This window comes from Zootoca vivipara, chromosome 12 (assembly GCF_965207765.1).
Source record: "Zootoca vivipara chromosome 12, rZooViv2.hap1.1, whole genome shotgun sequence".
Classification (NCBI taxonomy): Eukaryota; Metazoa; Chordata; class Lepidosauria; order Squamata; family Lacertidae; genus Zootoca; species Zootoca vivipara.
In genome coordinates, this window is record NC_142595.1 from 4,390,741 (window position 1) to 4,407,243 (window position 16,503).

The window sequence follows — 16,503 nt, forward strand, 5'->3', positions numbered from 1 at the left end:
CACACAGCGAATCCAGCAGGCTTTGGCTCTCCCGCGTATAAGCTCAAGGGCGGCAGAACCAAAGTGGAGGACTCCCTGGTCCTGAATGGGGTAACTGTGCCTCTGAAGGACCAGGTGCGCAGCCTGGGAGTAATTTTGGACTCACAGCTGTCCATGGAGGTGCATGTCAATTCTGTGTCCAGGGCAGCTGTCTACCAGCTCCATCTGGTACGCAGGCTGAGACCCTACCTGCCCGCAGACTGTCTCGCCAGAGTAGTGCATGCTCTGGTTATCTCCCGCTTGGACTACTGCAATGCGCTCTACGTGGGGCTACCTTTGAAGGTGACCCGGAAACTGCAATTAATCCAGAATGCGGTAGTTAGACTAGTGACTGGGAGTGGCCGCCGGGACCACATAACACCAGTCCTGAGAGATCTACACTGGCTCCCAGTATGCTTCCGAGCACAATTCAAAGTGTTGGTGCTGACCTTTAAAGCCCTAAATGGCCTCGTTCCTGTATACCTGAAGGAGCGTCTCCACCCCCATCATTCAACCCGGACACTGAGATCCAGCACCGAGGGCCTTCTGGCGGTTCCCTCATTGCGAGAAATGAGGTTACACGGAACCAGACAGAGGGCCTTCTTGGTAGTGGCACCCGCCCTGTGGAACGCCCTCCCAGCAGATGTCAAGATAATAAGCAATTATTTTACTTTTAGGAGACAACTGAAGGCAGCCCTGTTTAGGGAAGTTTTAATGTTTGATGCTGTACTGTTTTTAATATTCAGTTGGAAGCCGCCCAGAGTGGCTGGGGAATAAATAATAAATTACCATTATTATTATTATTATTATTATTATTATTATTATTACTTTCTGCAGGCGTTGGATTGGGTGCAGTAGTTTTCTGCAGGGGAACCCCCTTTACACACACCCTTTAAGGCTCCCATGTGTGCACTAGCACCCACATCCCTACCTGCTCCACTGCTGACATCATATATGGCATCAGATGTGGGGCAGGTGGCAGTGTTTGGGGGACATGGCCTTGCAGGCAAAATCTGGACTCCTGGTGGGCAAACTTTAGCACGTGAACCCGTCATAAGGAGCCTGCCAAACTAAACAAGGCAACAGTCTAAATCCCAAAGATTTGTGTGATTGCTGCCGGTATACAGCTGACTTATTCCTCAAGTAAAACAAGCAAATTTCACATGTATTTCTAAAGTGGTTTTTACAGATGCCAATATTTGAGAGAAGTCCTCAAATTAAAAGCTTACCTCTTCTGCATGTGTTCTGTATCTTCTCTCTCTATCGTTAAGAGGAGATAAAGGAGACTGTAACACAAAGACGCTAGGAACTTTGCAAGGTTTTCATTAAGCAGGCACGCTTGATCCAAGAGCTTACTAATGGCACACAAAACGGATCCAGCAGCACTGTCGGGTATTACAGTCAACCCTGCCTAGGAGACAAAACAAATAAATTACCTTTCACCCAGACACTCATTTCTGCCATAGCTGTGCCTCCGCCTGTGTCTAAGAACAATTCTAAAAATAACTTCATTTCCCCCTCAATCTGTTACATTTTACAACCTGCCCTTCCTTTCCTTTTGAGGATTGAGCACATTAATCCCATGAGCTGGCATCTTATTTATTTAGCAACAGCCAAGTGAAACACCTTCCATACTACCTTGTACAGCGGGCTTAAGCTCACGTCACAGATTTAAAATTATACAGCAGAAGAATATTACGTGGGTAGGATGAGCAACAGGCCAGTTTCTGCGTGCTCTAGCCCAGGCATCCCCAAACTGTGGCCCTCCAGATGTTTTGGCCTACAACTCCCATGATGCCTAGCCAACAGGACCAGTGGTCGGGGATGATGGGAATTGTAGTCCAAAACATCTGGAGGGCCGCAGTTTGGGGATGCCTGCTCTAGCCTCTGTCCAGACAAGAAATGTATCTTCAGGGGTTCATGGACACATTGCAGCCAGGCAAAAGCATTTGAAGCGCATAGGCCAGAGAGGAGAGTGGCCTGGCAACAGTTCCAAAGGTCTCTCTAGGCAGATAGGCCTAGAAAACCATGCTTGGGCAGAGCCTGAGAGGGTTCCCACTCACGTGCCTCGGGCGTCAGGTTCAGCAGCAGAGGCATGACAAAGAAATCAGGACCTCAAGCTTCATGTCCATTCTGTTGCTATGGATTCATGGCAAAGTTTTTCACAAAACACTTGTCTAGAGTGGCAGTCCTAATGAAGTGAAATATAGTTCATGAAGGGTTCTGTTATCATTGTCTTTCAGTTTGACTTTGGTAGATGGTTATTATTTTTTTGCGGGGAGAAGGTATAAAGCTGGTTGTCATAAAAACTTGCTAACTTTTAAATAATTAACGCCCTGGTTCACTTTTTCCTCTTCCCTTCCCATTCCTTTTTCCTTTTGTGTTCCATTTTTTTAGAATTTAAACCTGAGGTCAGGAACTGTCTTGTTTTTATCGATCTGTAATCCTTGCAGATGAGGGGGACTGATTCATACTTTTAGAGAAAACAAGTTATAGATAAATTGCTGATGTGCCAAAACTGTTACTTCTTTTAAAACATAAGAAAAAGAAAATATTTAAACTAAGTGTGGCATACTTATGGTTTATTTTTGTCGGGAAGATTAAGGCAGTTAACAAATAGTTTACAGTTCACTGGAGTTAAATAATAATAGCTAACACAAAAAAATATTATGCAAAAGTGACGGCAAATGTTACATTGGTCAGTACAGAATTACCTGGTACTGCTCTATTTTCACTAGTAATTGATTTACTTTAAAGCCCTAAAATGCCCCCAGTTATCTCGAGGATAACATCTTTGTACATATTCCTTCCTGTCCACTCATCAACATCAGAGGTGTTGCACCAGCCAGCTGGTGGGCATGAAGGGAAAGGCCTTTTTGTTGCTCTAGCAAAGCTAGCCCCTCCTCCCCAATGGCTCCATTACTGCTCATGGCCTGTGGCTGTTGCTGGTTTCAAATGATGGCCAACTGATAGTAAAAACAAAACAAAACACCTTGTTGTAATTTGTTCCATTTTTATGACAGTTTGCTGTTGGTCATTTTGAATTTTCCATAAAGAAACATGGGATATAACATTATTAAACACAGTATGAAGACTTTCATTATTGTGATGACATGTTTCTGCAACCGCTTATGAACAGGAAAACTGCTATTATATACTGTTCACAGACTAAGACATGAATAGTGAGTATAACTGCAAGGCCAGAAATGAGCCTAGCAAACACATCTCACATACAGAACTTTTTTTTAATTGGCCACAGTTTCAATCACGAACGATAATTAAATAAATCAGAATTACCACCTACCAGGTATTTGCAAATGCCATTTTGTACAATATCTATGCACTGGCTTCTTGAAGGTATAGTAGACAGGCACTGGGTCACCACCTGTTACAACAGCAACAATATTAATGCCAATATTCACTGTACATCTACATCTTTTTTTCTACGAAGTCATAGTGGATACATGGTCAAAAGTGACATATTCCAGAATTCTAAAAGCTGCATTTAATCATTTCATATAGGTTAAACCAGGCATAGGCAAACTCGGCCCTCCAGATGTTTTGGGACTACAATTCCCATCATCCCTGACCACTGGTCCTGCTAGCTAGGGATCATGGGAGTTGTAGTCCCAAAACATCTGGAGGGTCGAGTTGGCCTATGCCAGGGTTAAACCACTGACCCAGGGGCCAGTTACCATCTCTCAGCCTAACCTACTTCACAGGGTTGTTGTGAGGCTAAAAACGGGGAGGAGGCACAAACACTGTATGCCTTGAACTCCTCAGAAGAAAGGTGGGATGTAAAAGCAAAAACAAACAAGTCAGTCAAGTCCTGCAGTGCTTCCATTTCCTGCTCACACTACAAGACACTCAAATATGACAAACTGAATCAGACACACAGGTGCCTTTTTAATGGTTTTAGAATCCTTCTCACCACCTGAAAGCACCACCAGTGACTCACAGCAAAGGCTAAGAGTTGCTTCCGTCACCCAAGGAAGGGACATGTGGGTTGATTACTTCCCCTGTTCTCTTCCCCTTGTTGACTTCTCCCTCCAGTTGAGTTCTGTGGCTAAGCCTGCGGCAGAAGAAGGCTCTCAACAGTACCAGGTTCAGACAGGGCAAGGCAGTAGGGAAAGGAGGAAGGAACATCAACCAGGACAAAGAAATCTGTGTGAGCCTAACTGAGCTATGTGGATATGGGCAGCCACCATGTATATTATCCAAGGTATGGTAGTGGATGCCATCACACACCACACAAGAGCAACTAGAGTTCTGTTATTTGTTTGTTACGGACACACAGGCTGCATGTACTTGTTGCAGTACTATCCTCCTGAAGGCCACTTCAACCAAGGCATGCATGTCTATTCTTTAGTAGGCACACCTGGCAAATGTGCTTGTTGAAGACCTGGCGGATCTCAGTGATGGAAAGTGGTAGGTGTAGCAGCTGGCAAAAGCATGTGCTGAGCTTCATAGATCAAAGCTATGCAAGATTTAATCCATCTTGCCAGTGCTGCTTGGATTGGGAGACGGGCCAAGAGGGGACAGGATAGAAGAAGCAATCAAGTCACATGTCCTTGCCTTGTGCAAATGGGAGACGAACAACCCATGAATGGATGCGATGCATAGGCAAAGGAAAGAAGAATTCAAACATGCCTTAAACGCTATATTTTGAAATGCTAACGGAACAGAAGTAAAGGATAACATATATTTTTTTCTGTTTTCTGAGGTTAGAACTCTAAAACATTTTGTGCACTGAACGGTGAGTGCTACAGTGAAAATGAAGTGACATAAATAGACAATTCCTTAGAAACCTTATCTTGCAATCTGGAAAGGCAACAAACCTGTAGACATGAAGCCTCGAGGGATAAAGCACTGACAACAGAAGGATCAAATTGCTCTCTGGCTACAGTCAATATTGAGACTACAGATCCAATGCTAATGAAGACGCCCTGCCTGTAATTGGAAAATCACCTCGCTCCCTACTCATAACCCAACTGCCATTTATGCTGACACTTAAAACATTTACTCATCTTACTACCTTCCTTCCGATTTAGAAAATCCCAAAACAGTACAGTTATCTGGTTAAGAACTTAATTTGTTCCGGAGGTCCGTTCTTAACCTGAAGCGCCACTTTAGCTAATGGGCCGCTCCCCCGCCACACGATTTCTGTTCTCATCCTGAAGCAAAGTTCTTAACCTGAGGGTACTATTTCTGGGTTAGTGGAGTCTGTAACCTGAAGCGTTTGTAACCCGAGGTACCATTGTACAGGCGTGTGCTCAAATAAATTATATGGACAATTATTAGTGCCCTATGGTTCTTAAAAAATAAGTTGCAACTGTTGCCACAGCTCTTTTCCCCCCATGTCCTTGAGTGAATTAATATAACCATAAAGTCTTCTGCTCATTCTCTTCAACTCAGCTCACTGAGCATCTAATGCAGGCTTCCCTAACCTGGTGCTTCCCAGATGCTTTGAACGCCGTATCTTGCAGAAAAAACGAAAGACTCTAGTTGGGCTGTCTAGGCCTGCTATGGAGGAACCCCGTTTTCTGAGGCTGACCTTAGGCTTTAGTGAGACTGTAATGAAACCACTGATATTCAGCTTTAGCCACTACACTGGCATCCTTTTTCTCTCACGAGCAACATAGTCAGGGAATAACATACAGATTTTTTTACTCCCTATAGAAAATTTACCACCCATACTGAGCCTACAGACATGCCAGCCTAGGATATTTTAACTCTGAGTTCTCCATGTGTATGGTCTTACCCAGGGGTCCCCAGACTTACCGGCGTTTGGGCCGGTTCCCACCGCGCCGATCGCACGGCGGGCCGGAGGGCGGGGGGAGTGTGCGCCTGTGCGGGCCGGCGGGCGGGGGAGTGCGCGCCCGGGCGCTTACTGGCGCGGTGGCGCGCTTCCCGGGTGGAAAAAGCGCCGAAAATCCGTTGTGTGCATGCGCGTGGGCCTCCCCCGACCCGGAAGTGCACCAGAAATGACTTCTTCCGGGTTGGGAGAGGCCCAAACGCATGCGCAGAAAGGATTTTCGGCGCTTTTTTCCCAACCCGGAAGAGCGCTGTCGCGCTGCGCGCCGTAAGAGCGGGCGGCGGGGGTCGTCGCGGGCCGGATTGGCAGGCTAATTGGGCCGCATCCGGCCCCCGGGCCGTAGTCTGGGGACCCCTGGTCTTACCTCTGTCATTGCCCAGTGATATGAAAACTGGTCCAGATCTGTCAAGTAGATCTGGACCGTGGAGAGCTGTGTTTGGCTTATGTGTGGCCTCCCTCTGATGCTCTGCAGGTTAGTCAGCTCTTCTCGGGAGAAGCCTGGAAAAAGTTGACAGAGAAGCCCGTTAGGAGCAGACCCCAGAGGGAATTACCATTCTGCTATTTTCCATCTATAATAATAAAAAAACTGGTTAACAACTCATTAAAAACATTCTATCCCACAGTTCATATTTGTGAAGTATAAAGGGAAATATACAAGACCTGCTGTCAAAATCAAAATGATGCTTAAACATTTAAACAAACAAATCTTCAAACATAATGAGGAAAGTATGCTAGCAGTATTACACCCTGGACACAATCCGAGTTAAGCACTTACAATCCCCATTGGTTTCCATGAGACAGCATTAAGTATGTGCTTACAATCGCATAGATTTCCATGGTATAATTTAGTAAATAATTAGCTGTAGTCAATCCTTAGAATGACTGGGATAACTACTGCTTAAGTTCCAGCTGGTAGCTTATGCCAGACAAGTATAATTGTTCCACATCCTACTTCTGAGCAGCTGAGCTTCTCGTGCTTTGAAGTATTCCTGTTTCAAAAGCAGTTCATTTGGCTACTGCTTAGGAAGAAGTACCAACTAAAGAACAATGGCGAGAAAAACTGATGAGCTATGCAGAAATGGCAAAATTGACGGACAGACTTCGGGGAAAAGACAACAGTGACTTTGAAAGAGAATGGGAACCATTTATAATATACTTGCAGAAACAAAGGAAGACTATTGCCTTGATGGCAGGATTTAAATAAACGCTCACACCTTTATCAACAAAAATATGTAGAAAATAAATAATATAGTGGATTTTTTTTTTAGAAATAACAGTGTGCAATAGGTGAAAAATAAATCAGAAGTGGAAGTTGGTGGAAGTCCAGGAGGGGTGGGAAGAGGGAATGTAATATGAATGTTAGGGATATGTGATGTTTGTAATAATTGAAAAAGAAACTGGAATCCTATATAATAATGTCCAAGATGTCCCTGCGTCCAAGCTGTCCCGTGTGTCCCTGGGTCACTGCGCATGTGCCCCAGGGATACAGGGATTGGACAGCAGAGACTGCGCGCGCGCACTCTCCCCCCCCTCTGCCTCCTCCAACCGCCGCTCCTGCCGGACACCGCCTCACTGCAGGGCACGTCAGGGAAGCGAGGGTGGAGGCCGGTGAAGGCCTCCTCACAACCCTCCCTGGCCGTGAGGAGCGGCGGTTGGAGGAGGCAGGGGGGGGGAGAGTGTGCGCGTCCTTCCTGTCGGCGGCTGGGGGAGAGGAACGGAGGAGGAGAACGCAGTGCTTTCTCCTCCTCCGTTCCTGTCCCCCTGCCGCCAACAGCAAGGACAGGTCCCAGGGTTCGGAGAAGCGCTGCGCAAGCGCTTCTCCGAACCCTGGGATGTCTCCTTGCTGTCGGCGGCTGCGGGAGAGGAACGGAGGAGGAGAACGCAGCGCTTTCTCCTCCGTTCCTGTCCCCCTGCCGCCGACAGCAAGGACAGGTCCCAGGGTTCGGAGAAGCGCTGCGCAAGCGCTTCTCCGAACCCTGGGATGTCTTCTTCCTGTCGGCGGCTGCGGGAGAGGAACGGAGGAGGAGAACGCAGCGCTTTCTCCTCCTCCGTTCCTGTCCCCCTGCCGCCGACAGCAAGGACAGGTCCCAGGGTTCGGAGAAGCGCTGCGCAAGCGCTTCTCCGAACCCTGGGATGTCTTCCTGTCGGCAGCTGCGGGAGAGGAACGGAGGAGGAGAACGCAGCGCTTTCTCCTCCTCCGTTTCTGTCCCCCTGCCGCCAACAGCAAGGACAGGTCCCAGGGTTCGGAGAAGCGCTGCGCAAGCGCTTCTCCGAACCCTGGGATGTCTCCTTGCTGTCGGCGGTTGCGGGAGAGGAACGGAGGAGGAGAACGCAGCGCTTTCTCCTCCTCCGTTTCTGTCCCCCTGCCGCCAACAGCAAGGACAGGTCCCAGGGTTCGGAGAAGCGCTGCGCAAGCGCTTCTCCGAACCCTGGGATGTCTCCTTGCTGTCGGCGGCTGCGGGAGAGGAACGGAGGAGGAGAACGCAGCGCTTTCTCCTCCTCCGTTCCTGTCCCCCTGCCGCCGACAGCAAGGACAGGTCCCAGGGTTCGGAGAAGCGCTGCACAAGCGCCTCTCCGAACTCCAGGATATTCTAGCGCCCGTTATTAAACGGGCTGCAATACACTAGTAAGGAATAAAAAAATAAGTTTATAAAAAAGGAAGAGCTTCGTAGGGTTTATAGGACGAGTTTCATGTTTCTTTGGATCCTACCTCTGAGGGCCTGGGTGTTATTCAAAACTAGGGGAAATTACTTAACTGAGCCAACTATTCATTACTAATGCTCAGTTTTAATGACTCACTCTCATATTTTGCCATTTTAAAGACAAGTCTGGTCCTAGCCACAACTAATCAGAAGAAAATCCTACTGAATTCAACAGGGCATTTACTACTAGGTAAGTGGATTCACAACCAGACTTCTTAACAATCAGGTTTTAATAGTGAATTAAGCTGGCATTAGAAACAATACTAAGTGGTAGACAAACATAAACCTTCAAACAGATCTGGTGCTAACCTCTATCAGTGGTTTAGGTTTTTTTTTTTAAAAAAGTGTTTCATATTTGAAGCTTTATATAAAAAGATTGTGATTGTGTTGGGCTGCAAGTTAATATTGGTAGATTGTGAAGGTCTGAAGCAAGCCAGGGAACAGTGTGATTAAGAGGAAGGTGTTAATAATATTGGCATACAAGGGTGTGAGAAGAATTACTTGGGCAGTACAGGATTTTGGACACACAAGAAAAAGGATCAAGGACTGATGAGGCTGTTTGGTAGCAAGGAAAGTTTAGGAAACAAAAATAAATTTACTATGACACTGAGGAACTACTGGTCCTCTGTCTCCATAGTCCAGTCAGCTTTTATACATCTGCAAGACTGGTGTATAGAACCATACTGGTGGCAGTTATTTGGGAAGTTCTAGAATACTGCTAGAGTACTGCTGAAACAATGGACTTACCACTGTTACAAAAATCAAAATTTTGGAAGGTAATTGGGAGAACAGAGCAAAAGGATATCCCCCAGCCCTTGTGGAAATAAAACATCTCAAAAGGTCTTAAAACAGAAAACAATGCCAGATAGCTCCAGTGGCGCCCGCAGAGAAACTCCCCAGTGAAAAAAATGAAGGCAACTGAAATCTGACAGCTGGTAGGTAAATAAAGCAGTCACAGACGTGCTTGATCACTCATAATAGTCGCTCCTTAAATTCTCACTTTTATGTTGATGATTAGCCATTGTTTGCACAAGACATTACAGGATGCTAGCCTTCAATCTACTTAATGTGGCATTTTTTTCCTAAATGAAATTCAACAAAATTATGTTTAAATAAAAAAATATATATTAAATTCACACAGATTACCTGTAAGGGTTGAAAACAAGAAGCTGAAGTAATCCAGATCAGTCACTGAGTTGCCTTGCACTGGGTACTTCCATCCCACAAAAGAGGATCTGTTTAATTTTTTTATAAAGGGTTATTAGGATACACGAAAACTCAAGTCTGAACGAGATGTGATGGTAGAGGAGGGGTAGAACCGTTCCACACATGCCTGTCACCTCAGAGCCCTTTTCCCTCACCCAACCGCTAAATATCCAAAATGATATTCCATCCAAAATGAAGGAACACTGCAGAGATAAGCAGAAAAGCAGGCCTTGAAACTTTTTTCAGGTGTTTACTAGGTTTTGTTTTCTACAAAATGAAAGTAAAAATCTAAGTTGGAAAGAATGCAAAAAGCGAGCAAGGGATGTTTATATAATATTTTCAAAGGATCCAACCCATTCTTAATAACCTCGTATTGTAAAAGTGATTTTGAAGCATAAATAAGGGTTAATGGCAATGATATGCATTCTTGAATGAAACGTGAACATCTGAGCTTTCGTTGTATGATTGTGAACCTGCCAAATGGGGAGAAAAAGATGAAATCATGTTGGCAGTCATTCAAAAATTTCTTTAGTCAGGAGGGTAAATGAACTCAAAATATCTTTCTAAATTATACTAAATCTATACCACAGTATATGGACTCTTCTTCATCAAGAAGGAACTAAAAAGTGTGCCAAAATCAGCATCTAAAGAGAAAGTTATGAAAATACACAGGTCCCACTATCCAAACACTCATTCTGCAAAAACCCACTTAACCAAACATGAGACATTAGTACCCAAACTTTGCTATACACACCGCAGAATCAAATATTCAAATAGTTGGACAATTGTGTAGTACTAAAAACAAATTAAAAAATTCATTCCAGTAGCACCTTAGAGACCAACTAAGTTAGTCATTGGTATGAGCTTTCGTGTGCATGCACTTCTTCACATGCACACGAAAGCTCATACCAATGACTAACTTAGTTGGTCTCTAAGGTGCTACTGGAATGAATTTTTTAATTTTGTTTCGACTGTGGCAGACCAACACGGCTACCTACCTGTAACTAAAAACAAATAGCCTTACTTTTTTGTGTTTTGCTGGTCTGTGGCAGCCATTTCACCAGAAACTAAGATGCAAAAATTCCATGACCAAGACTTAGTTTCTTAGTTTCACCAGAAACTAAGGGCAAAAATTCCATGACCAAGACCGCATTAGAAATTTCCCCATAGAAATCAATGGAAACTGTTGATTGGTTATGTGTAACAAACTATTTCCTAAGAACACAGGAAATGTGTTTGGATAGCAAGACATGCATGCAAAATGTTGCCAAGAGTCCACTGGCTCATCTCAAGGAACTGCAGATTGTGTCTGAAGACAATATTTAATAAAGGTAAGTTACGCCACCTCCTGCTTGCTAACACCAATATGCTCAACCACAGCTGCATTTAGACATTGGCTAATCTTTTCTGCTTTCAACTAGTTTCTTCTGATGAAGCAAAATCATAAATTTTATCCAACACCTAGTTAAAACCTCATCCACGACCCTTTATAAGGCTGATAATCACATTCAGCAATATGATTATGACTTCAAAATCACCCTAAACGGTGTCACTTCTTAATCTACAATAGAGATTATATCAACGTCAGTGAAATACTGTTGCATTAACTATGAGGTGCAATGTATCATGTTTATGCTGCAAGGCTATGTAAATATGTGGTGTGTCAAATGTTCAGATTACCTGCATAAAGATAAAATACAAACTTTCCCCCAGATCTCCTCACTAACTGCTTGACTAAAGTATCAAGATTATAAATTTGAAACTTACACTGCCTAAACATAATTCTAAACAAATATTTTGTACATAGCAATGTAAAAAAAAACCCAATTATTCTATTTCAAATTGCTCAAAAAGCTTGAAAAATATGAAGGATGAGGTTTAGAATATGAGTAATATACATCTCCATTCAACCAGTCTGTTTACACAGAAGACACACAGCGCCCTCTAGTGACAATGTGAACCTCCATATACTGAAAAGGATTGGAAAGATGTGCCTGAATACACTGGTCCTTTGTTAATTATGCTGTTTTAAATGTGCATTTTATATTTTACTTCCTTCAGTAATGTTTTCTCTTGAAATGTTTAAGATTTTGCTGTTGTTAACTTTGCTGCGTTAAATATGCATTCTGTAGCTGACCTCCTTTGTTTTATTTTGAAATCTTCCAAGATAATATTTTAGTTTCCTGTTAATTATGTTGCTCTGAATGTATAATTTACAGATTAACAACTAGCCTTAAACCCACAGCAAAAATCGGCAACTTGCAAGATCTCCATGGGAGGGAGGGAGCGCTCCTGTCATTGTTCCTCGGGAGCTTGCAAGAAGAGGAGTAATAGCATTTAGGCACAGTCAATGCTGTCCGTCACAACAGATTGTCTTTAAGAGCATGCCATTTTGCTGTGAGGCACGTAGCGGCGGCACCACTGTCAAAGTGCCCGCAGTTTGTCTTTCCTTATATCATTTCCTCTCCAACTTCCTTTCCCTACAATGAACCTCCATCCCTATTTTTCAACTGCATTTCAGTGTTTGAATATATCCCCCCTCTAATTCGCTTCTTCCTTCCTTATGCAACTGACCCCCCTGTTTCATCAATTTTCCCGATCCTTCACTGTCATATCCTCCATTTCCCATCCACAGCAGCTCCCCTCTTTCCCTCACATTGGTTTCTCCACATCCTCTTCCTTGCTTCATGCGCACACACCTTCAAAATTACATTGACAAATTATGGTTTGAGAAGATGCAACGCTAAGCTTCTCCTTCAAGATTCAAATTTGCTCATGGAAAAACTAAACTGGATAGCTTGCTTACCTCATACGCACTATTCCGATAAGAGTTGTCGATAACTTTGCCGACAGTTTTCCCATAATGCAGCAGCGACTGAGAGAAGAAAGCAGATTGCCTGGTAAATGTGGCAAAAAATAGACCAGTTGGACCAAACGTTGTTGCGATTCTTCTGGCAAAATAGCGACAGCACCATCTAGTGGATCTGGAAAAAAGAATCAGCAGCTAACGTCATCTGAAAACCTCAGAATGCAGTGTTATTTCAGCTGGCAGAAGTTTCCGCGCTCCACTCTAAACTACTGTACAGTAAAGGAGAAACTGGTTGCATTACCACAAGAGCCACATCAGGAAATCCCTGAACAAGAGCCCAGGTTGAAATGTCACCTGCAGTGGGTGTAACTGCGCGGGGGCCACTCAAGAGAACCACAGCTACCGCTAGGCAACCCTACCATCCCACACACGAAGAGCCAGGGCAGGTGGTACCAAGGCAGTAACAAATTCAGCAGTGTTCACCCCAAAGAAGTTAACTCCTCGAGCCCAGATTCCTATCACACAAGGTCCAATCAACGTGTCAAGCTGCACACACAGCGTGGCCCAGCAGAGTTCAGGGAGAGAGATTCCTCTCGGAAAGCTATGGGGAAACGTGAAGGCGGTTGGCACTGGGAAGCAGGTGACAGAAACTAGCAGGAGAAAGGCTGAGTGGGCAGCAGTAGTCCCTTGGGGGGGCCTTGATTAAAGATGAAAAGACCAGAGTCACAATGGCACCCACTGGAAACAGAACAGAATGAAAATGAACACCAATATACGAGTCAGAAGAGCAGTCGAGAGAGAAAGGAATGGAGGGAAGGGAAGGCTCTTCTTGATGTTCCCACTGCAGGTTTCAAAAAGGACCTGAGAGAAGCAGGAGCCCTTCTGAGTGTGTACATGGGGCTGGGGCGTGGCGTGGCGTAGGGTCCCACCAAAACTCATTCACTTAGCTCTAGGAAGTTCTGGGTGTTGCTTGTGCACAGAGCCCAGGAAGAAGGCACACCAGCTAAAAATGAATGATGCCAAAGAACTATTCGATTTTCTTGAAAGAACAACTCAACTATGCAGGTTTATTCGTCATCCAGATCCAACCAGCATCTTCAAATGGAGAGTGAAAAGCACATGTTTCTTCCTTTGCAACTACCCAATCCTTCACTTGAAACAAATTTATCAAATTCTTGCTCACTTTTCCAGATTTTTTTCCATGATGCAATTGAGAGATGGTTACAAGATTCCAATTGACAATTGTGAAATCAGGAAATCTGAGCTGCATTTAACATGGTGTAACTAACGCCACCAGAGCCCTGAAGCTGGATCACACCAAAGGCCTATGTAGATGGAGATGAGCACAGCAGCACACTAAAGGCATTAAAATATGGCTGTTTTCTTTTCAATCCTTTTCCTAATGATTTCTAGCATGAAATCCACCTTTTCCACAGCTGTCACACATTGGGATAGAGCAATATTGATTTTAAAAAGAAACTACGTTTGTAAGCAGCTTTGGATGGGCTTTGCCTGGAAAAGTACATATTTTTTAAAATAATAATGAAGTATATATATGTGGATAGCATTTTCATCAGATTTCTTCTTTCTACAAAACTAATTTGGCACATGTACTTCTCACTTCCAAAGAACACTACAGCTCCTGTGATGGCTTACCATAATATGAAGGAAGCAGACAATTATTATGGTGGGAGAAACCAAAAAAATACCCATCAGCTGAGATTCCTCAGAAACCAAGAGTCTTTATCCCCTATTGTTAATTTTTTATAGTTCTGCAAATAAGGTACCGTAAATTCGAGGAGCAGCAGCTTGCAAACTTTGCAGGATTTCTTTGTTTGCCTGGGATGCAGCAGAATAAATAGTACCAATCAACTGGTTCGAAAGCTCGGCGTTTCTCAAACCAAGAAGAACAAGTTGTTGAGGTAGACCAGCCAGCCAACGAGTTAATACTTTACTCCTGCTTCTAGGGTGCACAAGGGAGAAAAAGGCAAGGGGAAAGTAATACGTATGAGAATATTGTTTCAGAGAATGGCAAACTTGGTTTGGAAGAGGAGGAACCTCTCCACCCCAATTCATCAGCCCATTTTCACATGGCAAATTTTGGCAGGGATTTCCTCAATGGAAGAGAGTGTCAAACTGTTTCTCAAGGTACTCACTGACAGTTTGCCCCTGTGCTTTTTAATTGTACAATGTGTTTTTACTGTGGCCTAAGTTGATTTATTGCATTTATTTATTGCATGATGGCAGCCGCCACTCTTTCTCCCCCAAGTGTCCCCGGAATGATGCTGAATTGCAGGACAATATTGCTCTATGGACATTTGGGGTGTTGGGGGAGCAGGCAGTAGTAGCTGATGGCCAGTTGCTCCCATGAGGGATCTTGCCACCTTCTAGGCAACACAAATACAATAGAAAGGAGACAAAAAAGAAAAACCCGTTGCTAGTCTACTGCTACTTGCAAACAGTAAGAAGCACCTGGAAACACTGAGAACTACCATCCTCTCTCAAGCTGGAAGGTTCAAAAAAAAGAACTTGCTCTAACTAAGTACATATGATTTACACATTTCCATAAGCGTTCAAGGCTGATCATATCATATATAAACAACAAAAAATTACAATTTCTGCCTTCAGCCTACCTTTATTTTTAGTATTCCCACCCAATTCCTATCCCTACTTCTGGAGTGTTCTGTTCTGTACTGCCACACTTTTGACTCAGTCAGCTGCTGGAAATCATTTATTAACGTTAGGCAGGCACTCACATTATATTGTTTCAGACACCTGCTTTTTTATTTAAAAAAATCAGCAAGCTTATCCGGACATATAATTTAGTTACGTACAGTCGTACCTCCATTTACGTAACCCTCTGGTTACCCTCTGGTTACGTAAACCTCGGGATGCGTGCGTGGCAAACCCAGAAGTATTTTACCAGGTTTCACAGCCTGCACATGCACAGAAGCAGACTTCAGGTTGCGGAAACCTCAGGATCCGACCAGACCTCCAGAATGGATCCCATCCGCAACCGGAGGTACCACTGTATACCTATTTTTAAATTCCGCTGATTTAATTTGTGTATCATTGATAATTGTTTTATGTATGCCACCTTAGGGATTTTTTATTTACGTTATTTATATATTTTTATAAATAACACAGTTTTTCTGAAGACCATCAGAATCAAGAGAAAGGCTGGTACACGTTTTTTGAAAGGAAAAACAAGTGTAACCTCGTTTGTCCCAGTTTGGTGGGATTTTATTGAATACATTAAAAAAAAGAAAATTTACATTTATCTCTTCCACGAGCCTCTCAAGAAATCTGGGTTAAGGAACATCTAAATCATTGAATTTTTTTCTTGATTTAATACAGAGCCTTTATATACAGAAATACAGGTTTATACTTCTGTTTATGCGTTAGCTGAGGCTCCAATACTTTGGCCGCCTCATGAGAAGAAAAGAATCCTTGGAAAAGACCCTGATGTTGGGAAAGATGGTGGGCACTAGGAGAAGGGGACGACAGAGGACGAGATGGTTGGACAGTGTTCTCGAAGCTACGAACATGAGTTTGACCAAACTGCGGGAGGCAGTGCAAGACAGGAGTGCCTGGCGTGCTATGGTCCATGGGGTCACGAAGAGTCGGACACGACTAAACGACTAAACAACAACAATGCGTTAAGTCATGTGCACCACATAACTCTTGTTCTGATGATACTCTCCACTTACTTGTTCCTATCTTATTACAGTGGTACCTTGGGTTCCGGAGGTCCGTTCTTAACCTGAAACTGTTAACCTAACCTGAGGTACCACTTTAGCTAATGGGGCCTCCCGCTGCCGCCACCATGCGATTTCTGTTCTCATCCTGAAGCAAAGTTCTTAACCTGAGGTACTATTTCTGGGTTAGCGGAGTCTGTAACCTGAAGCGTCTGTAACTTGAAGCGTCTGTAACCCGAGGTAAAGTAAAGGTAA

General features: G+C 43.9%; 1 protein-coding gene across 3 annotated transcripts in view; it reads right to left on the bottom strand.

Annotated features, from left to right (window-relative positions):
* TEX10 (testis expressed 10) overlaps nucleotides 1–16,503 on the bottom strand; it is a 33,021-nt gene that overhangs the window by 5,717 nt on the left and 10,801 nt on the right. For all 3 annotated transcript variants that reach the window (XM_035134216.3, XM_060282147.2, XM_088655928.1), the window contains 6 exons: nucleotides 14,338–14,513; nucleotides 12,548–12,725; nucleotides 9,682–9,770; nucleotides 6,198–6,331; nucleotides 3,323–3,403; nucleotides 1,248–1,429 (listed from right to left, as the gene is read on the bottom strand). In XM_035134216.3, the coding sequence (XP_034990107.2) occupies nucleotides 1,248–1,429; nucleotides 3,323–3,403; nucleotides 6,198–6,331; nucleotides 9,682–9,770; nucleotides 12,548–12,725; nucleotides 14,338–14,513 (840 nt within the window). The remainder of the gene's footprint in view (nucleotides 1–1,247; nucleotides 1,430–3,322; nucleotides 3,404–6,197; nucleotides 6,332–9,681; nucleotides 9,771–12,547; nucleotides 12,726–14,337; nucleotides 14,514–16,503) is intronic.